At 35.0% G+C, this 25812-nt stretch overlaps 2 protein-coding genes across 6 annotated transcripts in view; one reads left to right on the top strand and one right to left on the bottom strand.

The window, feature by feature from the left end:
* The window catches only part of PLCZ1 (phospholipase C zeta 1), a 147469-nt gene extending 124857 nt beyond the window's left edge, over positions 1 to 22612 (top strand). Inside the window, exon 15 of the mRNA XM_053225900.1 lies at positions 22176 to 22612. Coding sequence (XP_053081875.1) covers position 22176 — 1 coding nt within the window. The 3' untranslated portion in view covers positions 22177 to 22612. The remainder of the gene's footprint in view (positions 1 to 22175) is intronic.
* The window catches only part of PIK3C2G (phosphatidylinositol-4-phosphate 3-kinase catalytic subunit type 2 gamma), a 331821-nt gene that overhangs the window by 53535 nt on the left and 252474 nt on the right, over positions 1 to 25812 (bottom strand). For 4 of the 5 annotated variants that reach the window (XM_053225894.1, XM_015074667.3, XM_027035648.2 and 1 more), the window contains 3 exons: positions 18906 to 19095; positions 18292 to 18413; positions 14366 to 14474 (listed from right to left, as the gene is read on the bottom strand). In XM_053225894.1, coding sequence (XP_053081869.1) covers positions 14366 to 14474; positions 18292 to 18413; positions 18906 to 19095 — 421 coding nt within the window. Of the gene's footprint in view, positions 1 to 1199; positions 4918 to 14365; positions 14475 to 18291; positions 18414 to 18905; positions 19096 to 25812 lie in introns of those variants that run through there. The other variant, XM_053225895.1, reaches the window with a different exon arrangement.

Genomic DNA, 25812 nt, shown 5'->3' with positions numbered 1-25812 from the left:
CTGTGAAAGACTGTAAAAATGTGAATTTAAAAATGAATTCCCATAAGAGTTTTAAATCAAAGTTGAACAGTAATTGTATTTTATTGCCTTTTTCATAAGGTAGCTTGTCAGAATGTCCAGTCTTTAATGTAGTTCAACCCATTATGTTCATATTGGAGTTACATAGAAGAACGACACTATGCAGAACGGCGAACTTCTAAAGAATCTTTCATAATTCTCATTCTAAAATGTCATCAGCACTTCACTAGACTCTGAAAAATAATCTTGGTTTTACTGATGGTACACATGTGACATTTATCCTGCCTGCAAAGTCATCCCAGCCAGCTCCAAATAGGAAAAGAGCAATGTAGTGACAAATGTAGTAATTAACATCTGGGTTTAGCAACCAGGGAATAAGAAACATATGTTCACTATTAAGATGGGATTTACCCATTTGGATTTATTTTGACATTGGATTTCTGCTTAAAATAATCACATTGCCTACACCATAAGTGATATTATTCCTTATTTTAAGAGGCTTTTAGAAATGAGCAGCAATACTGCTAAGAGCTAGAAATTACAGTGAATATAACTTTAAACTTAAAAAGAAAGGAGAGCTGTTTATATATCTCAGCTGAAGTCAGATGTGGGGATATGTGTGTTTAGGTACTGCAATCATGTGCTATAACTTATTATTTCATGTGTATATTGTTCTTTATAAACATCTTATTTAGTTTGCAACACAATTCCACCAAAACAGAGCAACATTTAAAGCAAAAAGAATTCCTGTTATCACAACTATCATTTGCTTGTGGAATGAAATTACATTGAAAGGATAAAAAGAAGTTTCTATTAGCTTCAGAGAAGAAAGTAAAGCTAAATAGACAAAAGCCAGGTAGATACAGGACTAGGACATCTAAACTGATGCTTCCAAGCTCATTAAAAGAGATATTGAGGTAGCATAGAATTATAGTCTTCATTTATGCCTATTTTCTTTTATCAACAGATTATATGGGCGTGTGTGTGTGTGTGTGTGTGTGTGTGTGTGTGTGCGCGCGCATGAGACAGAGAGAGAGAGAGAAACAGAGAGAGACAGAGATTTATAGGCATTGCTCTACCTGGGTCCCTCTTATGTCTTTAGACCAAAGCCCCAAAGATGTGTCTCCCATCTAGCCTAACTCTGATACCTGATATTGGACTTTAAAACAGACTGTTTTGGGGCACCTGGGTGGCTGTCAGTTAAGCGTCCGGCTTCGGCTCAGGTCATGATCTCACCATTCGTGAGTTCGAGCCCCACGCCAGGCTTTGTGCTGACAGCTCAGAACCTGGAGCCTGCTTCGGATTCTGTGTCTCCCTTTCTCTCTGTTCCTCCCCAACTCATACTCTGTCTCTCTCTCAAAAATGAATAAAGATTACAAAAATTAAAAAAAACACCCTTTTTATCTCATTTGCTCAACAAAAAGCAAGACTGTTTACATTTGTGAATGACGCTAGGAGGGAATATAGCAGCTGATTTAGCAACATAAGATTGTCCAGTTTTACATTCAGGCTGCATCTTCTACTTCTTCTCTTCTTTTTCCATTCGCTGCCATATAATTCTTTATGTTCATGTCTGTATTTATCACTGTATTATAAACTCATTGAGAATAAAGTTTATATGGTATTAGTTGAATCTCTCCAATTTGTTCTCTTACAACCAATTCAATCCTCTTAGTCTAGAGTGTTATACATAGTAAGTGCCCAATAAAAAATTTAAAATCTTTACAAGGTTATGTTCAGTGATATAGAATATTTTTAGTTACAAATAAATGTACTAAATGTACATTAATAATAATTGTACTAATATAACTAAAAAAGAATGTGAGCTTTAGTATATAGGCATAATAGTATTATTTGCCTTTCCTACACTGCCATATGACAAGCAGCTAGGTAAGAAGAAAAGTATTTTTATGAGCATTTTTCTAGGGCCAGAGATGGGGATTATTCTATTGCAGGAATATTCATCACAAATGTAAAATTACTTTAAATCTCTTATTTTATTAGAAGCAGAAAGGAAACTTGCATATGTATAAAAATTTCCTCTAAGCCATTCATAGCACTTAAAATAATTAAAATATTCATGTTACATCCACGACTCTATAGATTTGATGATTACATAGATAAAACTTTGTTGATATATATGAGAAAAGGGAAAAAGTGTATCAATAGTGCAAAACTTAGAAAATCTCAAAATAACATGATTTAGTTTGAAATTATGTAACTTTTAGGCCAATAATGTTTTATTTAGTTAAACAATGTTTTCATTTCTAGAATATAAACAAACTGAACCAGGGAACAGTCCACCAACATATGGAGACACATAAAGCTTTCACCATGATTAATCCATTTGAAGATAATTGAAAACTGACCACATTATGCAATTATGCACAAAGAACCTGGGTGATTAGGCACCTGGTATTAATGCTAATCAGCATCTGATGATATCCCTGTCAAATTATTATTGTTCTATTATCATATAACCCATATAATGAGTATTATCTCAAGACCCATAAAGTTCCTTAATAAGGGGGAAAAACCAATTATGAAGTTATGGAAGTCTTTATGGGGCCACTGGCACTTATCAACATAGACAGACTATTGAGAAAGACTGTAAACTACTTAGGGCAGTGCCCTAGTCTGATTCCACTTTTGACTTTCTGGAATAGAATTTCTCAAATCTGGCTGTGCGTCTAAATCCACTTGAGTTCTTAAAAAACAATACAGATACCTAGATATCAACCTTTACCTAGAGAATCAACATTTCTAAGGATGAGGCCCCAGAGCATAGTTTTTATTTATTAAAAATTTTTAAAAAATGTTTATTTATTTTTGAGAGACAGAGACAGAGTGAGAGTGGGGGAGGGGAACACACACACACACACACACACACACACACACACACACAGAATCTGAGGCAGGCTCCAGGCTCTGAGCTGTCAGCACAGAGCCTGACACGGGGCTTGAACTCACAAACTGTGAGATCATGACCTGAGCCAAAGTCGGACACTTAACTGACTGAGCCACCCTGTGTCCCAAGAGCATACTTTTTAAAACCTCCTCAATTTATTCTAAAAAAATTGATCACAGGTGCTATTAAGGCACCCCTGGCCAGCCCATATACAATGTAGGCAATCAATAAACATTTGTTGAATGACTAATGCAGTTTTCCAAAATAGCCTCTTTTATGCTAGTGCCCACATTTAATTTTTGTTGACTTGATTTTTATTAATATAGCACTACTTTATTTGTTTTGTAGTATAGAAATGGCAACTAATGAATTCAATTAAATTATCAGGGGGGTGTTACTTTAGAAGAAGGCACATCTATAATATTGGCATCCTTTTGTAAGAGACAAATGGGATCCCCCTCGTTGGAAGTTCAGTGTGAGAAGATGGCTGACATATTCTCACTTAGAGTATTTATAGGATCTGTGATTTTACAATAGTGTTTCATGTTTGATGATATAAATACCTCTTCTTTTTCCTTCTGTTTTTTTATTCTCACTCAACTCTTAGACCTTAATTCATCCAAGAACAAAACAATGTGGTGTCTGAAGTTTCTTCACCTTCCTTTTCCTAAATACTGACCAATAGGGATTAAAAACAAAAGAAAAACATCTCTTCCTGGGGTATCTACAGTAGAACTTTGGTTACCACATTAGCAAATGTGAATGTGATGAAACCTGGGACCTCTATGTGTGGTGGTTTTTTTCATCTGCCTGTGTACAGCAGTGACTGTGCTGGGCAGCAATATTCGCTAAGCCTTGCTGTGTTAAACAAGTCTTACCCACCTGTTATGTCTGACTCTTTTGCTTTCCCCTCTCATAACAGTCCTCTGCTAACATTTCTGTAGACCTCATCCTGTGAGCAGATACATCTAAGCGTTCCCTATTGGAAGCCTGCTGCCACATAAAAACGGATCTCAAAACTTGTCTTCTTCACACTGGGGCCAGAAATCAGAAGCCTCTCCACTTTGCACTAACTTGTCTCTGCCTAAATGGGCCAAGGCCTGGCACCTTCAATGGTTACTAGATATTTTGTCAATTACCCTGAAAAGGCATCGCCTTTAAAACAGCTTTAGTATAATCAGTAAGGCAACCTTCCGCATACAAAGATGATAATCCCATCCACTATCCCCTCAGCATTTTCCCTTATAGACAAGTGACATGCCCATGAGGCCCTTGACTATAGCATAAGTTAATGGACATGACCTTAGGAGAATGTTAGAGTTAGTAGAGAACATTAAGATGTCAACATTCTAAAAAGGGATGTCTGGCGAGACCCCTTGATCTTGGGGTCATGAGTTCAAGTCCTATGTTAGGCATAGCATTCTATATTCTGAAATACACAAAAAGTAGTTGAAATCCAATGAAATAAATTAAGTTGCCTTGATCCTATAGGGCAGAAGCCTCTGTTATAACACATTTCCCATTACTCACTGATTAAGACATAAAACCAAATATATTCAAAAGATAGAATACAATTTATATTGAGTAGGCAAGTTTAAATTAATGTATATGCAATATATCTACACATAATCATTTATTATAGTATAGTTTTACTATTGGTCTAACACCATTTTCAACAATTATTTTATATCTTTGTTTTCAGTTTCCTCATTACATAGTTCTAGTCCCATAATGAACACATACTGTTTACTTCTTTCTCTTTATTCGTAACAGACATATTAAAAATGTGCTCTGAGTGGTGTTTCTGAAGGGTACAATCATGATCCAGTGCACTATTAATGCTCATCCTTTATGAGAATGGCCAGGCAGTGTTCCTGGCCATGGTACTGGGTAACCAGTGGGACCACTTTCTGAATTGGCAGCTAGCAGAGTTCCCAAGATTATTCTCTAGCCAGCCAGGCTCTGTCATGGGGTTCCTATGGGATTATACACTGGGGTGAGGAAAAATATCAAAATTACGTTAATTTTTATTTTGTAACATCATCCAAATATTCCATTTGTCTACAAATTTTTATTTATTTATTTATTTATTTATTTATTTATTTATTTATTATTTTTATTTTTTTCAGATTCTAAACACATTCTCTTTATCACATATTTGATCCAGAGAAGAAACTATGTGTGGGAGGTGGGGAAAGGGACCACCTTGCCTAGGAGCAACCCCCATCTATTTTTCTACAAAATTTAAAACATTTATTACTTATTAGTTTAGTAGTTTCTATTAAAACATAAATAAATGACATGTTTTGGAGGCATGAGCTAATTTATAAAAGCAAAAAACAAAAAACAAAACAACAACCTGAACTTATAGGATGTAAGGATAAATAAACAACCACTGCTAAATACTTTTCAGATGCAAACTTTCAGTCTTTCAGGTTTTGAAAAGCAATATAAATCCCATTGTTAATATATGCCAATGGTTCTGTTATTATTCATTTAAAATATCAATTAAATATTGATGAGTTTGTAAATGCTATACATGGGTAAAAATTGAATGAATATAGTTATTGAGTTTTTTAAGCTTCAAAACAAAAGGAAAGCATAAAACCATAATGGATGCTTCGTCCTTGAAATTCTTTTTGTCTAACACAACTTTCTCCCAATTTCTATTTACTAACTCCTATTTGCCCTTTACAACAACCTGAATGCCCAGCTCTCTGGGATGCCTTCTCTAACTCACTTGGAATTCAGTTAAGTATACCTCCTTAAGTGCTCAACCACTTGTCCTTTGATACAAAACAACATCTCCAGCTGAGAATCTACCAGCCTGGAAATAATATTGTAGCACAATCTTCTTGAGTTCATATTTGCTAAAAGTCAATCATATAGGAGGGCACCTGAGTATCTACTATATTGAAGGCCAAATGTCTGATCATGTCCAAACTGGAGAAAAAAAGTGTGTGTGTGGGGCAGATGTCTATAGTATATACCTCATACTATAGGTAATTTTTCTCAAACAATAGTGTGCATTAGAACACCATGCGAGACTTATTATTACACAGATTGTTGGGTCTCATCTCCAAAATTTCTGATTTTGGGCCTCTGGCTGTCTCAGTTGGTAGAGCATCGACTCTTAATCTCAGGGTTGTGAGTTCAAACCCCATGCTGGGTGTAGAGATTACTAAAAAATAAATAAATAAACTTAAAAAATAACAAATGGGCTAAAATTTCTGATTTAGTCTGTCTAGGATGGGCTGAAAAATTTGCATTCTTGTAAGTTCCCAAGTGAAGTTCCTAGCACAGTCCAGAAACTATGCTTTAAGAACCACTAGTCTTGGAAACTGCTGATAGGAATTCGAAAGTCTCACCTCTTGCTTCTAGCTATATGGAATCTAATGCAGTCATTATTGACAATTCTGGGGTTTTTTTCTAATAGCTTTAGGACCCCTAAGATCTAAATTGTGGGATTTTCTTCTTTTAAGTAGGTCTATTCATCATCAAACCACGATATTACCCAACTGGGAGGTACAGCAATAAGCTAACATCCTGAATCAGCAAACCTACAGTTGAGACAGAATTTTTAATACATTCATTAATATATTGTATATTTAAATTTCAGTAAGGTTTCCTTGATATACATTGGTTTACTCTACCATACAGCATGTAACTGAAAAAACTTCAAACCATGACTGCAGTAGTCTCATCTACTACCTTTCCCACATTCCAAGTAGAGAAGAAAGGTTGTTGAATTAACAGCTGAGAAACATAGGATTCTTTGACCCTTTATTAAGTCTCAGTTGTGGGATCTAGTGTAGTCCTCCTGCATAATGCTTGCAATTTACTGAAGCTTAAAATATGTCTACATATATAGGATGATGTTATGTGTAGGTTTCTTAGGTCAAGGTACAACCCAAGTACTGCTGACATTTAACTAAGACTACAAAATCCAGGAATTGCCTATTAATGTCTGAATCAAGGCTACACTAAGAGAGGCACCTGGATGGGGGAGGAGAAAAGGAGTGTTCTCAAAATTTTATTCAAGAAACCTATACAAGGGCCAGTTGGTATAAATGCCTCTGTTATTCACCCACAACTCCAACAACAATGGGCATTTTATTAATTAGCATATTGAATGTCAGACATTAGATTTTTTAAAATAAAAATGGTAGCTTATTGGCTAGCTGGATTAATATTGGAAATGGGCTCTCATTGGTGATATTAAAGTTATTCCAGATATGTGGATTACTTACAAATATTCCATAAATGTTTTTCATTTTTGAATTAAAAGGCAAAAAACAAAACAAAACAAAACAAAGCAAAACCACAAACAACCATAATAGGCTTGCATACTGTACCCTTAGGGATAATGTTTTAGATAAATCCCTAAAGAGTCCTAAGTCTGTCTAAGAACTCTGAAGGATTCCATTAGTTTGGTACTTGCCTCTAAAATTTAGCATTTGTCTCATAGAAACCTTTAATTCAAATGGTGATAGAAACACCTAATAGTATAGAAAGCTAGTGCCCCTTTGAACATTTGGAAGGAGTTGCACATCCATGTGCATGTATAGCTTATATGCTTATATGAGTGTGTATGGTATGTGGGATCTTAATGTTTTGTTTTTTTTTTTTTTTTGACACATATAAGAGAGCAGAACAGAAATGGAGTCTGGAATTTCTGGCATTAATTTTCCAGACTATTCTCAGAATTATTGGTGAGCACATCAAACAGCTTACCAAGGAATCATTAAATATTTTTTCAGATGGGAAGTGTCAATAGACTTAGACCCTCTGATATAGCCTATGAGAGAAAAGTTATATTTGAGCATAGGATGGGGGTGAGAAAGCAAAATGGCAGATATCTCTGAAAGCTGTGGGTGATGATTGCAGTTCTAGAATCCGATTTTTGAGGACAGTAGATTAAGCAAGCCATTTAATGCACACCTACTGATGAGGATAATTGGATTACTACACAATTTGTGTCTTGAAACTTTGCTTGAAAGCATCAGAGAGCTAACAAGATAGTGAAGAAGTACGAAGCCAGGATGTGGGACAAGGATTTGGAGATGCAAACTTGGGTTTGACACTACATTTCTGTTGTGGGTATTTATTGATATGGGTTGGAACAGTGGATGGGCTGAGAGGTTGAGCAGTACTTTTGACCACCTTGCAGAAATAAGAGGAAAGGAAATGGAATCCAGAGCTGCCAAGTAGGCTCTTGGTGAATCTGCCTCATTTTGGACTTAGATCCAAAATGGCTACATCTGGGGCACCAAGGTGGTTCAGTCAGTTAAGCGTTAAGACTTCAGCTCAAGTCATGATCTCATGGTTCGTGGGTTTGAGCCCGACATCGGGCTCTGTGCTGACAGCTCGGAGCCTGGATCCTGCTTTTGTTTCTCTGTCTCCCTCTTTCTCTGCCCCTTGCTCACCTGTGCTCTGTCTCTGTCTCTGCCAAAAAATAAACTATATATATAAAGAAACAAAACAAAATGGCTACAATTAAGGAACAAAGATGAACCTGAAATAGGCCCTCATAAAGGCTACAGTTTGGTTTTGAAAAATCTGAATCCCTGCTATTGAATTTCAGCAATCCTAGATTGTTAATGTCCTCAGATATTATAATTCTCTATACTAAAGTAACAAACAACAACATAGGCCTCCAATTATTTTTACAAACGACATTGCAGTGCAATATCTGGCCACAATAAAGGAAAATAACCAACCTTACAAAGGAACAAGACTGGATGATTAAAAGAACAGTAGAAATACTAGACAATAGAAATATACATGCAGTGGGCCCCAATGTTGAAGTTTTTACAAAGATTTAAAAATAACTATGCTTATTATTTTCAAAGAAATAATAAAAAGGACAGATTTTCAGCAAGGAATAGAAACCAAAAAACAAGGAAATTCTAAAACTGAAAAATATAATAATTGAAATTGAAATTAAGAGCTCAAAGGATGGATTTAACAGTATATTAAGCACAGATAAGTAGGGGCGCCTGGGTGGCTCAATCGGCTAAGCAGCTGACTCTTGATTTCAGCTCAGGTCATGATCTCACGGTTGTGAGATCAAGCACTGCATTGGGCTCAGTGCTGAGTGTGGAACCTGCCTGAGATTCTCTCTCTCCCTCTTTTTGTGCCCCTCCTTCACTCGTGGGCTCTCTCTCTCTCTCTCCCTTAAAATAAATAAATAAACTTAAAAAAAAAAAACTTAAAACAACCTTAGGTAAGTAGAAAATAGGTAACTCAAAAGCTAAGTCAGAAGACAAATATTGAGAATAAATTAGGAGAACAAAAGGAGAAACAAGACAGGAGTAGAGGTATGAGAAGAATTAACATATGTGATTACAGCTTCAGAAAAAGGGAGAGAGGAAAAAAATATTAACAATGTTGGAAGCAATAATGACAGAACTGTCCAGAACTGATGAAGGACATCAAGGAACAAATTTAAGAAGTGTTAATAAGCATGACAAATAGAAACAAAGTTGTATTTGAGCAATTAAATTAAAACTGTGAAAAACAAATATAAAAAGAAAGACATTAAAAGCAGATAAAGAATAAAGAAAAATAATTTCAAAGAAGCAACAATTATAACAGTTGGATTTGAAACAGAATCAGTGGAAGCTAAAAGACAATGAACTGATAGCTTTAAAGATTTTAAAATAAAATTACTCCTATCCAAATAACATATTCAGCTAAAATATCTTCTGAGAACGAAGACAAAATAAAAACTTTTCAGACAAATGCAGATTTAGAAATTTTTCTACCAGCAAATTCATATTGAAGTAATAAATTGTGTTCTTCAGGTAGAGGGTAAACAATCCCATATATAAAGTCAGAGTTACAGAAGCAACAAAGATGAAATATGTGGGAAATATTAAACAGATATTGACTGTATAAAAAAAAACCAGTGCTTATTAATTTTATGGGATACAGATATAGAGATATATTATTGGGATACAGGTACAGAGATATATTATTAGCATAGCATGTAAAACTCAAATAGGTTAAATAGACTTAATCCATAGTCTCAGGAAAAATCATAGTGAACACTTATAAATATTTTAGAAGAATGGTAAAATATAATACTGTAAATAAAAACTTAAGGGGTCAATTAAATCTTGGTTAGGCAGGGGGATGTAGAATTTTATTTATTATTACTTACTTATTATTATTTTTAAAACTTTCAATGTTTATTTTTGAGAGAGAGAGAGAGAGAGAGAGAGAGCAAGCACAAGCAGCAGAGGGGCAGAGAGAGAGGGAGACACAGAAGCCAAAGCAGGCTCCAGGCTTCAGGCTGTTGGCACAGAGCCAGACACAGGGCTTGAACTCATGAACTGTGAGATCATGACCTGAGCTGAAGGCAGATGCTTAACTGACTGAGCCACTCAGGCACCCCTAGAATTTTAAACGTGTGAGGACAGGTTGAAAATAAACAAGTAACTATCTGTGAATGTAATACATAGAACAGCAAATCATAACCAAAGGAAGAAGAGGAAAGGAAATAATCATGATCAAACATAAATAAAATAGAAAAATAATATAATAAAGAGTCAATAAATCCTATGTTTCATTCTTTGCAAGGATTTGTAAAATTCATAATCCTCCAGCAAGACTGATTAGGAAATGACATATGCAAGGACTAGAAGAGTAGACATCTTTTCAGATCCTATAAATGTTAAAAAGATGGTGAGAGGATTCTCTGAATAATTTCATGCCAATAAATAAGCACAAATTCCTAGAGAACTATAACTTAGACCCAGGAAGAAATAGAAAATGTGAATTGTCCTATAACTCTTAAATAAATTGAATCTCCGTACTTATATGGCCTTCCAAATTAAAGAAATAGAACCAATTCTATACAAATTCTTCCAGCTAAAAGAAGAAAAGCAAGAAGTCTTTGCCATTGACCTTATGAAGCCAGCATATTCTCCATTCTAACCTGGTAAGGACATTATAAGATAGAACACCTTTGGTCTCTGTCATAAATAAAGGTGGAAAAAAATGCTAAAGAAAATGTTGTATCAAATCTAGTAATACATAAAAAGGATAATACATTATGATCATGTAGCGTGCATCCTAGGAATGCAAATTTGTTTAAAATTAGAAAATCCATCAGTGCAATTCACCACACTAATGGAATAAGGGAGAAAAATCACTTGATCATTGATCATCTCAACAGATTCAGAAAAAAAATTGATAAATTCAATATTCTTTACTGTAAAAACTTTTTCTTACAACAGGAGGAAACTTTCTTAAAGTAATAAAGGGTACCTACAAAAACTTGTGTATTTACTGGGGAACTTTAGACCTGAAGTCGGGAATAACACAAGCATGTCTGCTATCACCACCTGGAGGCCCTCGAGAGTACAAAATATCCAGAAAAGTAAATATAAAATATAAATATTGGGGAAAAAACCTCTTGTTATTTGCAGACAATATGATTGTAAGTAGAATATTTAAAGATACAGATAAATTATTAGAAGTAGAAGTGTAGTTAGTAAGGTTGTTGAGAAAAATGTCATTATATAAAATCAGTTGTATCTGTATACTGGTAAAAAAAAAGAATTCAAAAAATTCTTTAAAAAGAATTTTACCAAGTAAAATAAAATATTTTAAGATAGTATTGTTAAACTACTTTCGAGAAAAAAATGTTTTAAAGATTTAAATAGGTACATGATAATGGATTGGAAAATACTAAGATACATTTTCAACTAAAATCCCAGCTAGCTTTTGCATGGAATTGACAAGAAAGTTTTAAAATTTACATGTAGAGATGAAAGTCCAAGAAGAGCCAAAATAATGTTTATGAATAAGGGTCAATTAGGAGAATTCACTCTGTTAGATTTCAAGACTTAGTATGAAACTACAGTAATTAAGCCTGTTGGCACAAGGGTAAACAAAGAGATCCCTGGCATAAAATATAGAGCCCTGATATAGACACATACCTACATGGATATTTAAATCATCACAAAGGTGTCACAGCAGAGGAGCGAGAGAAAAGGAAAATATTTTAAATAGTGTTGGAACAATTAGAAGTCTACATGGAAAAAAAAATAAGAATGACTCTTATATCACATGATGCACTAAAATCTATTCTAGACCAATTGTAGGTTTCACTGTGAAAGGCAAAAGAGCAAAGCTTCTAGAAGATAATATATGAAATTGTCTTTATGACATTGAGGTAGCGCATGTTCTAATCATCTGGGAAAATATCAATACATTTTACTATATTAAAAATAAGAGTTTCTGTTTATCAGAAGATATAATAAAGAGAACAAGAGGGCAAAACAAGTAGAAGAAAACAAAAAACAAGTGGAAGAAAAATCATTACGACATATTTAATTAGCAAAGGATTTTTATCCACAGTACATGAAAAATACTATAAATCAATAATAGAATGTCATATAATTTAATAGAAAAAGGGCAAGAGACATGAGCTGTCACTGTACCGAAGGGGACATCCAAATGACCAAACAACATATGAAGAGGTGCTCCATCTCATTCGTAGTTAGGAAAATACAAACTAATGCGCAATGAGATGCACACTCACCAAAATGGCCAAAATTAGAAACACTGGCAATACCAAGTATACACAAGGTTGTGGAAAATGTGAACTCTTATTCATTGCAAATAGGACAGTAAATTGGTCACTGCCTATAATCCTGAAGATAAGCATATATTGAAATCCAGAAATTCTGTTCTTAGGTGAATGACCAACCCATGTAGATTAAGAGACATACAAGTAGAAGAATATTCATAGAAGCATTATTTGTAATCCTAACTTGGAAACATTCCAAATGCCTATGTAGAGAGGAATCTACAAACTGCCATATATTCATGTAAGAGAATACTATATAACAATGAAAATATATGCACCTTAGATATGGTCTATCCCTGCATTGTTGGTTTAAACGATCATTTTGCCATTGTCTCCCAGTTCTGCGGTTTGGCTGAATTCACCTAGGGTGTCCTTGCTTGTCTCTAATAAACAGTCACTTGGTGACTGGAGCTGGAGTCATCATTCACTCAAAATATTGTGACATTGAAGCTAGCTGAAGGTGAGAACCTCTGCTGGGCACCAGCAGAGCTGTGTTCCCTGGACCTGTCTCTATTTGATCTATCCATATTGTTTCCCCACCTGGCTCACTCCGTGGAGCTCAATTTCTTATATGGCAGCTGAAGGTTCCCATAGTGAATATCCTGAGTGAAATTGGCAGAAGCTGCATGGCTTTTTCTAACCTAACTCTAAAGTCTTCTGTAGACTTTTTCTGGATATATATTATACAGTTTAAAAGGCTAAAAATTAAAAGAACATAATTCCAGTCCAGTAAGGAGGGACAGGATCTCCCAGAGTGGTGAGGAACATTGTTCTTCTTGTTTTTAGTCCCTCACTACCCTCTAAGGCTTAGCTTAGCTCTTGACAACCTAGCCCCAACCTCCTTGCTGATTTTAATCTTCCTTTCACATTTTGCACTTAGATCACAAGAATGCTGAGAACCAACTGACTTGTGCTGCACTTTTTCATGTATCTCTGTGATAGAATTATAGCCCTCCAAAGATGTTCACCTTCTAATCCCTAGAACTTTTGAATACATTACCTTACATGGCAAAAGGGGCTTTGCAGATATAATTAAATTAAGAATCTTGAAAATGGTGAGATTGTCCTGGATTATCCAGGTAGGCCCAGTTTAAACACAAGGAGACTCAGAGCAAGAGTCAGAGAAGGAGATGTGAGGACAGAATCAGTGGTCAGAATGTGCAATTGCTTGAAAGGGCACAAGTCAAGAGATGCAGGAAATCTCTAGAAATTGAAAAGGCAAGGAAATGAATTTTTTCCTACTATCTCCAGAAAGAACCAGTCCACCAACACCTTGAGTTGAGTCCCTCAAGACCCATTTTCAGAATTCTGACCTTCTAAACTGAAAGATAATAGATTTCTGTTGTTTTAAACTCCCAAATTTGTGGTAATTTGTGACAGGAGCAATAGAATCTAATGATATCCCCCACCCCCTTTTCCCCCCAATTTATGACCTTTTCTATATTGTTTGGTTTTACTTGAAACACTTCCTTACACCAACTCTTTTTAAAATCCTACCTGGTATTAAAGACCTAGCTCAGCTGCTCTCCCCCTGAGACCTTCTTACCATCAGAATCAGAAATAACTCTTAATCCTCTAAAACACTAGGGCACTTACCAGCACTGATAGTCCACTAATCACATATTACTTCAAGTACTTCAAGTATATAAAGGTGCGATATACCTTACTGCTGTTCCAATTTCTGTTCAGGAATGTTATACATATTAGTCACACACTCACTTGTTGAGTGGATATAGGAAGAAAAGAAGGTTATCATAAGGTATTTAAAAATATTTCTAGTAATAATACATAAAATAGTTGATATTTATATAAAAATATAAAAGTAAGTTGTAACATACATTTGCAACTTTATATGATCCATTTAATATCTGTTCCATGTAATGATTTAGATCTCTGAATCGTTTGTGGTCTGAGTTTGTAAAAGGTACGTGCCACCAATGAGGAAACCTGTTTAAAACATAAATAAATTAAAAAAGAAGTGTATCTTTATTAGTTTGAAAACTGGTCTCTGCATCTTAGGGTTGTTAGTGAAGTTATAGCTACATCAGATGGAGGGGCCAGTGAAAACATTAAAAAAAAACACATAGAACACATGATTAATCCTGAGAGTTTCATTAACATGATTGTGGTCACTTGTGCTATTTTAACTTTCATTAATATTAATGCTAATTTAATTTAATTTAACCTATTAAACTAATATATATGTTCCTTCTTGCTGTATTCATGGAAGACCACACATACTGTCTTTTAAATACATGTGGAGGCTTAATAAATACTTTCTGAAGTTAATGATTCATTATTTTTCACAAAGGTCAGATTGTATTGTTTCTTCTGGGTTCATTAGAGATATTTCTGCATTAACTAAATTAAACATTTTACCAAGTGACATATGTTTCCATCTGGTCTTAGTCTTTTGGAACACTGTATCATTTTCCTCAAGAGTCTGACTTGCAGAATTTCCTCTGCACTCTCTGAAGATTCCTCTTGATGGGTTAGATGTGATTAAGACCAATTACTGAGTGGAATGAACTGTTAATGGTTAGCATTTGGTGACATATTTTTCTGGCTAAGTACATTTTCTTAGGAACTACCTAGCAGCTTTCTCTGACTTCAGTCTTGCTGCTTCCTCCTTCATACTTCTGCTTCTTTGGTACAGGTATTTCCCTGGGGTAAGGGTATGAGGGATAGAGAAGGGCTGTCAGCAGACACAGAAGTAGGTGACAACTACGGGCCAACCCATTCACTGTTTCCTGTTGTAAATGTTAAGGAAGTGCAGAATTACGTTTGTGTATTTAAATAATTGACATTTTATTTTTCAAAAGGTCTCCTGCAATTCTAAGGCTTAAAGTATCAAAACTTTTCACCCAGATTTAATTATCACAATAATTTGTACCATATACAGTTAGTTCAAAACATAGAAACACATTTGATTAACAGATGGATTGGGCAGGTTTTAAATATTAATTTGGGGGCTCCTGGGTGGCTCAGTTGGTTGAGCGTCTGACTTCGGCTCAGGTCATGATCTCATAGCTCGTGAGTTTGAGCCCCGCGTCAGGCTCTGTGCTGACAGCTCAGAGCCTGGAGCCTGCTTTGGATTCTGTGTCTCCCTCTCTCTCTGCCCCTAACTCACTCTCATTCTGTCTCTGTCTCTCTCAAAAGTAAACATTAAAAAAATTAATTTGTATATCTGTAGATGAATTTTCCTTATTGTTAGAGTAATTTGTAGTTCAATATCAATTCTGTTCCCTTGTTGATGTTTTTTTCAGAGGTAGGTACTAAAAAATCTTGTATATAATTAAGTATGAGAGAATTTAAGAGTTTAGCCATAGTAATGTCATTCAATTGTCTGAAATGCTTTTCAGTTACATGTCAAATATAATATAGCAATCATTTTGTGAAAATGAGTTTTTATCTTTTATGTGACAGCACCATCATGTCCCCTGCCATTTTGTTCATGCCAAAGAGTAGGAAACATCTGACTGACAAACAGATTTGATATCTGGGTATTAGAATAATTCCTTTTTTCCCCCAGTACCAACACCAATGTCTTGACTTGCCTTTTATTTGATTCTCAGAGATTTTTTACTCTCTGGGACAACGTACCAAAATAAGTTCTAGATGGTCAGGAGAAGAACAATGTTGAAAGTAGAAGAGGGAAAGGAAATCAACCCTTTAATTTTTAAGCAGGTTAATTTAAAGAAGACCTTTAATTGTATGGAAGATTCCAATGCTTGTGTATTCTTGGGAGATACAAAGAGGCTGCTTTGAAGACCCCTGTCATATACTATGAATAATGTGAATTTTATTCTTCATGACTCTAACTTTCTGATCATACTCTCCAGATCAGGTTAACATAATTCTTGTAGGGCTTCTCTTAGTAAATTTGGGAGTCAGAGGAAATCTTGCTTTCATCCTTCATTTATATGTATCACTGGAAGCCTTGGTTCCTTTGGAACTATCAGCATACAAATATTGTCAAGGGCATACACGAACTATATGCTCCCCACCTCCAACCCCCCTCTCCCCCCGCCCCCCCCCCCCCACTGCTTGAACGGTCTTAAAATCTTTTTAAATACCATTGTCAGGCAGTTGAACAAGGCATAATCTTAGAACTAAAGCTGAAAAATCAAGAAGAGGCATATGGAGAGAGATTATTAACATTTTTAAGGTTTTACAAGTTATGTTAAGTTTAGTGGACAGATAAAAGTGTAGAACAGAGAAGTTCTTGAAACCAAAAAAGGGCAGCCATTGAACAGTAACATTTTAAATCATTAATTGGTAGAGTACAGTGACAGTCCCTGATGTTGAATTCAATATTTGCAGTCAAACTTTGAATTTTTTTTTTTGCCAGCACCTCCTTTTCTGTTATTTTATCAGATGGTCTTCAGTAATTCTTTTTTTTTAAATTTTTTTTAATGTTTATTTATTTTTGAGACAGAGAGAAACAGAGCATGAATGGGGGAGGGTCAGAGAGAGGGAGACACAGAATCTGAAACGGGCTCCAGGCTCTGAGCTGTCAGCACAGAGCCTGACGCGGGGCTCAAACTCACGGACCGCGAGATCATGACTTGAGCCGAAGTCGGCCGCTTAACTGACTGAGCCACCCAGGCGCCCCGGTTTTCAGTAATTCTTAAAGCTGGTGTTGCTTTTAAGTTTCCACAATGACACTCCTTTCCTCCCGGTCTCTTGAACATACTCTTACTCTAATTTGTTGACTTCCTGATATTTAAAGCATCTGTATTTCAAAATTTCTGTAGCATCTGCAAGTAGTGAACTATTCACTCTTCAATATTGCACCATATCTCTCCATTCATTGATAACTTTGCTTAGATTTGTATTTTGGAAGGTGACTAAATCCTGAAAGCCTAGTAAAAGCCTAGTACTTCGTCCACATGTACAAAGTATGTCAGGTCAGATATGGACATTCACATTATTAAGGGACCATTTCCTTAACAAAAATTCCTAAGTGTAGATAAAATAACGTTTGATTTACCTAAGTGCCAATATAATTTCTGGCAAGTTCCTTTTTAAAGTCAAGATACACCTTTCGTATACACTGAAATCTATGACCTAAATTTGGCAAGTTCTAAGTGATGAATTTTAGAAGGTTTATTTGAACAGAAGTTGTTTGCAGTTATATTCTTAATTTGTTTATACTTAAATATTTTAAAAATGATAACATGAACAAAAGCAATGGTTTTCAAGATTGTTTGAAAAGAAACATAATGACAAATTAGATTTAGACGATCCAAGTCAAAGTTAATCATTAACAACAAAAGTGAGTTGGTATTAGTAAATTTTACTTCTATGCTAAATGATATTAATGAATCTTTTTCTGGTATGGAAAATAAATGTATCAGGGCTTTTAACTGCAATTATTTGTTGAAAGAGTAGATATATCCAACTTAGTTCTGCATTTTCAATGTCGATTTTATTTTTATAGAAAAACCCAAAAAGATTAAATTTAAAAACAGGCAAATAAAACAATTTTCCTGGTAACTGATGAAAAATGAAATCACTCCTGAATTTTTCTGTCTACAAAATCAATGGCTAAAGGCAAACAGAGAAATTGCAAACCTTGTTCTGTTTTATGAGACAAAAGATTCTTTACTCTGCGAGTCATACAGACTCTGCTGGGATAGGTTCAATGGCATTGGGGTCAGAATGCTGTGTTGTTCACAAATAGAAAATCCCATAACCATAATTTTTCCTTATGTTCAAGGACAAGAACTGCAGACAAAACACAGGGGAGGAAGTGCCTTACTCTGGGAGAGTCAATGATGCAAACTGCTTCTGAAGTTGGCTGTGAAGTTTTGAAAACTGGTCAAATGATTTTTCTGTCAGGCTCATTTCATTGTTACCATGTATCACCTGGATTAGATACAGCTGCAGAAAATAGACAAAAATCAAAAGGTGGCATTATCAACCTGTGATACATTTTAAAATATGGTTTCATGTAAGCTAAACAAAGCAAGAACTTTTCCACAAAATGTCATCCCACGAACAAAAGGATGCAATTTGTTAAGGCAGAATTACCTACAAACACAATATATAAAGATATCGTAATCTTATGTGCTGGGAACAGACTGCCTAATTTCTGCTCTTCTTTTCATGCAGACACTTTAATTAGCTCTTGATTTATGGTCTACTACAGGCAGGAACTGTTCTCTTTGATGGTTCTCTACTAATAGCTCTGGTTGTTATGATTTCTCCTTAGAACATCCTCCTTAATGGCACTTCTGCTCAAACCGTAACTGATTTTTCATTTGCATAGTAAAAAAAAATATCATGATATAAGGAAGGATGTGTAGCATAGTAAAGGGAAGTCTGAGATGAGGTCAACAGATATTTAAGTCAAATGACAGACTTGAGACTTACATTACTGGTTTTCTTACTGAACCTTAAAATTGTCGCTCTTTGAATTGACCTGGTTGCACTCAGCATACAGGATTCCTGGGAAGGAGTCTGTGAAGCAGATTTGGCAGGACTTGTGGCTGTCATTTGTGCAAGTGTATGGATCAAGTTATTTAACTTAACAGGGAAGCACTCCAGACTTTCCTTTATTTTCCTAGAGAATGAAAAAGAAAAGATAGTGGGTAACATTTCCCTGAGTTGACTCATTTCACTTAAGATTTGTTTTCTTGTGTTTGTTAGATGTGGAGGATAGTCAAGAGCCATGTCTGTTTATTTGGAGCCCAACTATTAAATGTTATTTTTAAAAACCCCAAGTCACAACTTATGTTGTTAGCAAACATGTGTTGTTAGCAAACACAAAACTGTAATTGCAATTTTGACTTATTTTAGGTTTGTTTTCTAATTTTAGGAATGATTTATTTAAAACTTAATTTTAGTTTATAATTATTTAAAATATTTAAATAATTCAGAAGTTAAAACTACAAAACAATGTATATTCCAAGAAGCTGAGCATTTATCTCTGTACTCTCTATGCTATTCTTTCTCTCCCCCATATTTAAACATTCAAAAAATTATAGTTTAACTTTTATTGTTTATTTTATTTATATATATATTTGTGTTCTTCTTTCAACTGTATTACAAAAAAGTTGCAGTTATATACTATATTTAATATACATTATATGAAATATTTTTCACTCTGGTTTTTTTTTTTCTGGTGGGTTGTTTTTGATGTGTCACTGTTTTTCAAGTCTTTTTTTTTTTGTATTTGAGGTTTGCAATTGTGTTCTAATGATACAATAAATATCTTCATATAATATTTTTATTCCCTCTGTACCCTCCTCTCCAGTAACTGATTTACAGTGTTGTCCTTTTTATCCTAGTTTTTTTTTTTTAATAATGGTTTCAGGAGTAGAATTTAGTGATTCATCACTTACATATAACACCCAGTGCTCATCCTGCCAAGTGCCCTTCTCAATGCCCATCGTCCATTTAGCCCTTCCCCCACCCAACATCCTCCCAGCAACCCTCAGTTTGTTCTCTGTATTGCCTCCCTCTCTGTATTTTATTTTTCCTTCCCTTCTCCTATGTTCATCTGTTGTGTTTTTTAAGTTCCACATGTGAGTGAAATCGTATGATATTTGTCTTTCTCTGACTTATTTCACTTAGCATAAAACATTCCAGGTCCATCCACATTGTTGCAAATGGCAAGATTTCATTCTTTTTGATCACAAAGTAAGTAGTATTCCATTGTATATATATACCACATCTAATCTTTATCCATTCATCAGTTGATGGACATTTGGACTCTTTCCATAATTTGGTTATTGTTGATAATGCTACTATAAACATTGGGGTGCATGTGCCATTGGAATCAGCACTTTTGTATCCTTTAGAAAAATGCAATTTATCCAATTGTATTTATTTCAATTGCTGGGTCATAGGGTAGTTCTATTTTTAATTTTTTGAGGAACCTCCATTCTGTTCTCCAGAGTGGCTGCATCAGTTGGCATTCCCACCAGCAGTGATTTGTATTTCCTTATATTTTGATTTGTGTTTCCCTGATGATGAGTGATGCTGAGCATCTTTTCATGTGTCTGTTAGCCATCTGGATGTCTTCTTTGGAAAAATGTGTATTCAAATTTTCTGTTCATTTCTTAACTGGATTATTTGTTTTTGGGTGTTGAGTTTGATAAGTTCTTTACAGATTTTGGATACTAACCTTTTATCGGATATATCATTTGCAAATATCTTCTCCCATTCCATCAGTTGCCTTTTAGTTTTCCTGTTTCCATCACTGTGCAGAAGCTTTTTATCTTGATGAAGTCCCAATAGTTCATTTTTGCTTTTGTTTCCCTTGCCTCTGCAGACATGTCTAGTAAGAATTTGCTGTGGCTGAGGTCAGAGAGGTTGTTACCTATTTTCTCCTCTAGGATTTTGATGGCTTCTGGTCTTATATGTAGGTCTTTCACCCATTTAAGTTTATTTTTGTGTATGGTGTAAGAAAGTGGTCCAGCTTCATTCTTCTGCATGTTGCTGTCCAGTTTTCCCAGCACCATTTGCTGAAGAGACTGTTTTTTTCTATTACATTTTCTTTCCTGCTTTGTGGAAGATTAGTTGGCCATGCATTTCTGTTATCCTAGTTAATACTATAAGGCAAGCAGTATGTATACTCTGCTCTTCATATGTACTTCATATACCACTTCCATTTTCTTATAGAGCTATTCTACCTATATTGTATAGTATGTGTAGTATACATACCACACAGTTTCTCTTCTAACTACCATTAAATCTTAAACTATCCAGTAGGCATTTTGTCTGCATCTCTGTCATTGGGACTACCTGAAGTTCATTCCCTACCTGAAATTCCTCAGAAAGTGCTCAAAGAAAAAAGTTTTTGAGTTTTAGATGTTCACAACAGTTTGTGGCCTGATTTGTAAGTCAGTTTGGCCTAATACATCATCTTTGGCTCACATTTTTTTTTTTGAGTGCCAGAAAAACATTATTCCATTTTCCCCTGGAATAAAGAATTAGTATGCAAAGCTCTGATGACATACTGAACTTCTTTCTCTTATAAATAATAAATATTTGTTTCTTTTTGCCTAGACACCTCAAGGAAGTTTATTTTCCTTCAAAGTCCAATAGTTTTTCTAAAATATGTTTCAGGTTGGTTACTCTGGGTAATTTTTCCAAATATTCAATGTATCGTTACAATATGTAATTTCAAGACTTTTACCTCAGAAAATGTAATTTATTATACTGATATTTATTAAAATGCTAAATAATTTAGCATTTATACCATTTTAATATATTATTTGGGTTTTATTTTTTAGGGACTTTTAATATATATATATATATATTGGATTTTCATTGCCTTTCTTAATTTTTTAATTTTTTTTTTAATTTTTTTTTCAAGGTTTATTTATTTTTGGGACAGAGAGAGACAGAGCATGAACGGGGGAGGGGCAGAGAGAGAGGGAGACACAGAATCGGAAACAGGCTCCAGGCTTTGAGCCATCAGCCCAGAGCCTGACGCGGGGCTCGAACTCATGGACCGCGAGATCGTGACCTGGCTGAAGTCGGACGCTTAACCGACTGCGCCACCCAGGCGCCCCCTAATTTTTTAATTTTAAAAGTCCTCCTTTTTTCATCTATTTTTTCTAGAGGCATCTGTTGTGTTGTGTTTAATCTGCATTCTTTCTGGTTTGCTTTTAAAATTATGTTTTCTTTTCCCAGAAATGAGCTCACAACTGTATGGTCAATTAATCTTCAACAAAGCATGAAAGAATATCCAACGGGAAAAAAGACAGCCACTTCAACAAATGGTGTTGGGAAAACTGGGCAGCAAAATGCAAAAGAATTAAGCTGGCCTGCTTTCTTATAGCATACACAAAAATAAGTTCAAAATGGATCAAAGACCTAAACGTGAGACCTGAAACCATCAAAATCCTGGAAGAAAACAGGGGAAAATTTCCTTGACATCAGCTGTAGCAACTTCTTTGTAGATACGTCTCCTAAGGCAAGGGAAACAAAAGCAAAAATCAACTATTGGGAGTAAATCAAAATAGAAAGCTTCTGCACAGTGAAGGAAACAATCAACAAAACTAAAAGGCAACCTATGGAATGGGAGAAGATATTTGTAATTGACATATCTGATAAAGGGTTAGTATCCAAAATCTACAATGAACTTATCAAACTCAACACCCAAAATATGAATAACCCAATTAATAAATGAACAGAAGAGGGGCACCTGGTGGCTCAGTTAGTTAAGCCTCTGACTCTTGATTTCAGCTCAGATCATGACCTCACAGTCATGATCTCATGATAGGTATTGAGCCTTGCGTGGAGCTCTGCATTGGGCATGGAGTCTGCTTGGGATTCTCTCTCTCCCTCTTCCTTTGCACCTCCCCTGTTCATGCTCTCTCTTAAAAAAATAAAAAAGATAAAAACAGATTCTCTTTCTCTCTCTGCCACTCCCCTCCTCACTCACATGCATGTGCCCTCTCTCTCTTTCTCTCTCTCATAGACACACAAAATGAACAGAAGACATGAATGACATTTTTCCAAGGAAGGCATACAGATGGCCAATAGACATGTGAAAACATGTTCATCATCACTCATCATCAGGGAAATGCAAATCAAAACTAAATGAGATATTAACTCACACTTGTTGGAATGGCTAAAATCAGCATCACAAGAAACAACAAGTATTGGTGAGGATGTGGAGAAAAGGGAACCCTCATGCTCTGTTGGTGGGAATGCAAACTGGTGCAGTCACTATAGAAAACAGTATGGAGTTTCCTCAAAAAGTTAAAAATAGAAGTACCCTGTGATCCAGGAATTGCATTATTTACCCAAAGAATATAAAAACACTAATTCAAAGGGATATATGCACCTCTATGTTTATAGCAGCATTATCTACAGTAGCCAAATTATGGAAACAGATCATGTGTCCACTGACTAATGAATGGATAAAGAAGATGTGGGATACACACACACACACACACACACACACAGTGGAATATTACTCAGCTATACAAAGAATAAAATTTTGTTAATTACAGGAATGTGGATTGATCTAGAGAGTGTTATGCTAAGTAAAGTAAGTCAGTCAGAGAAAGACAAATACCATATGATTTCACTCACATGTAGAATTCAAGAAACAAAACAAATGAGTAAAGGGTAAAAATAGAGAGGCAAGCCAAGAAACAGACTCTTAACTGTAGAGAACAATCTAATGGTGACTAGAAAGGAGGTGGGTGGGGTAATCTGTTAAAAAGTTGATAGAGATTAAGTTAGTGCACTTGTCAAGATGAGCACTGGGTGGTGTATGGAAGTGTTGATCCATGATCCACTATATTTTACACCTGAAACTAATATTACATTGTTAACTAGTGGGAATTTAAATAAAAACTTAAAAAAAAAGAAAAATAAGCAATCTAAAAAGTTGTGTTTTATTTTTAATTCTTTCTTGGGTTCAGTCACCTCATTACTGAGTTTTTTAAATTGTGATATATATTGTTCCTTTATGTCTTTATCATTTTCTTAATTTCTTTTAGCTCTATTTGAAATATAAGGATTCAGTTTAATCCTTTGGTGGGAATATCTTTCTGGCATACTTTATTGTAGGGATTTTGTTTACATCTTCTTTTTCTTTTTCTTATTATAACTTTGTATGACATTCAAACATGATCCATTTGGTTTAATCATTTTAATATGAAATTAGCATTCCTAAACTTTCAAGATGGAGTATAAGGTTTTTGAGGGTCTGAAGCTCCCTTTGCTGTTGGTACCATACAGTGATGAAAAATATTTGTTTCATATTTTCTGAGATATGTTTCTTTTGCTTCTCCCCTCACCCCACTTTTTTCTGGACTTTGGTTTTCTTTTTCTCCTATGACCTTTCTCCTCTCAGTTTGGATTATACATATAGTAGTGTCTCTTCAGTGTAGGACTTTTTCCTGGAAGGGAGCTCCAATTACCTTTGAAAGCTCAAAGAGTTCTTTGACCTTTTCAGATCTGTCACAGAACGCTTGCCCTTCCCAGTGAATTGGGGTGAGTAAAAATTCTTCCAAGTTTTAGCTGCTGTTATCAAATTGACCTGCTCAGCTTTCCAGTGAGTACCCATGGAGTCTTTGGAGTTCTGTTCTCAGGTCAATCAGATGACCTGTTGCTTCTTTAGCTTCTTCCCATGATATGCTGATATGCAGGTCTTATAGCTGACTTGTCCTACCTGCTTATATTTTAGGATTCTCGGGAATACTTTGTTGCCTAGTTTTGTTGTAGATACTGTCCATAGTTTTTGAATTTTGCTACTTTATTTGATATGTTTTATTTGGAAGAGATTCAGGGATATTAAAAAACTTAACTTTTTATACTATTTAATTCAAACAACACAGTAAAATATGAAGTAAACCATGAAAGGATCCCTTCATCCCTCCTCCATTACCACTCTCCTCCCCAGAAATAACTAGTAGAAACAATTTGATATTATCCTTTTGTACTTTCTCTATATTTTTGTGCAAAAAGACACACACACATACATATCTACTATATTTATTCCTACCACATGCCAGCTGCTATTTTAGTGTTGGGATATATAGCAAAGAATAATAGAAATTTCTTCCTTTATAGAGTTTACATAATGTGAAATTCAGACAATAAGGAAATAAACATTTAAAAATAAAAGATTCAGGAGAGTAATATATGCTATAAAAACACTAAAATAGAAATTGTAGAGATGGAATATGAGGTGGGTAACAGTTTGCAATTTTAAATAGGATGGTCAGAGAAGAGTTGAACTATTTGACACAGATCTTAATTTGGCAAGAGTGTAGGCCATGGGGACTTCTGATGAAAGACTTTTTTGTAGCAGAAACAACAGCTAGTCTAGAAACTCAGAGGAAGATGGGTGACTGGTGTTTAGCAGCTGGCAAAGAACAGCAGTATGGTTGACAGAGGAGGGGAAGAACAGAATTAGACTAAAAGAGCACTATTTTGTAAGGATGATGATGTGTGAGATAGAAGTAAAAAGACAGGAATCAAAATCACAATTCCATGTCATGTTGTAATTTGCTAATTTAACTAAGTAATATATTTTGGAAGAAAAATTTTATAGTGATTGGTATAGTACGTGGCCCCCAAATACCTATTGAATGAACAATCTTTCTAATTCAGAACAGAGAAAAAAATATTCTATTTTAAAATAATTATTTAATGCTTATTTATGTTTGAGAGAGAGAGAAAGAGAGAGCAAGGGAGGGACAGAGAGAGATAGAGATAGAAACAGAATCTGAAGCAGGCTCCAGGCTCTGAGCTGTCAGCACAGAGACTGATGTGGGGTTCGACTCACAGGCTGTGAGATCATGGCCTG

Source organism: Acinonyx jubatus, chromosome B4, assembly GCF_027475565.1.
Source record: "Acinonyx jubatus isolate Ajub_Pintada_27869175 chromosome B4, VMU_Ajub_asm_v1.0, whole genome shotgun sequence".
In the NCBI taxonomy this organism is placed as follows: domain Eukaryota; kingdom Metazoa; phylum Chordata; class Mammalia; order Carnivora; family Felidae; genus Acinonyx; species Acinonyx jubatus.
Note: the sequence above shows the minus strand (reverse complement) of the source record. Positions and strands in the feature narration are given on the sequence as shown.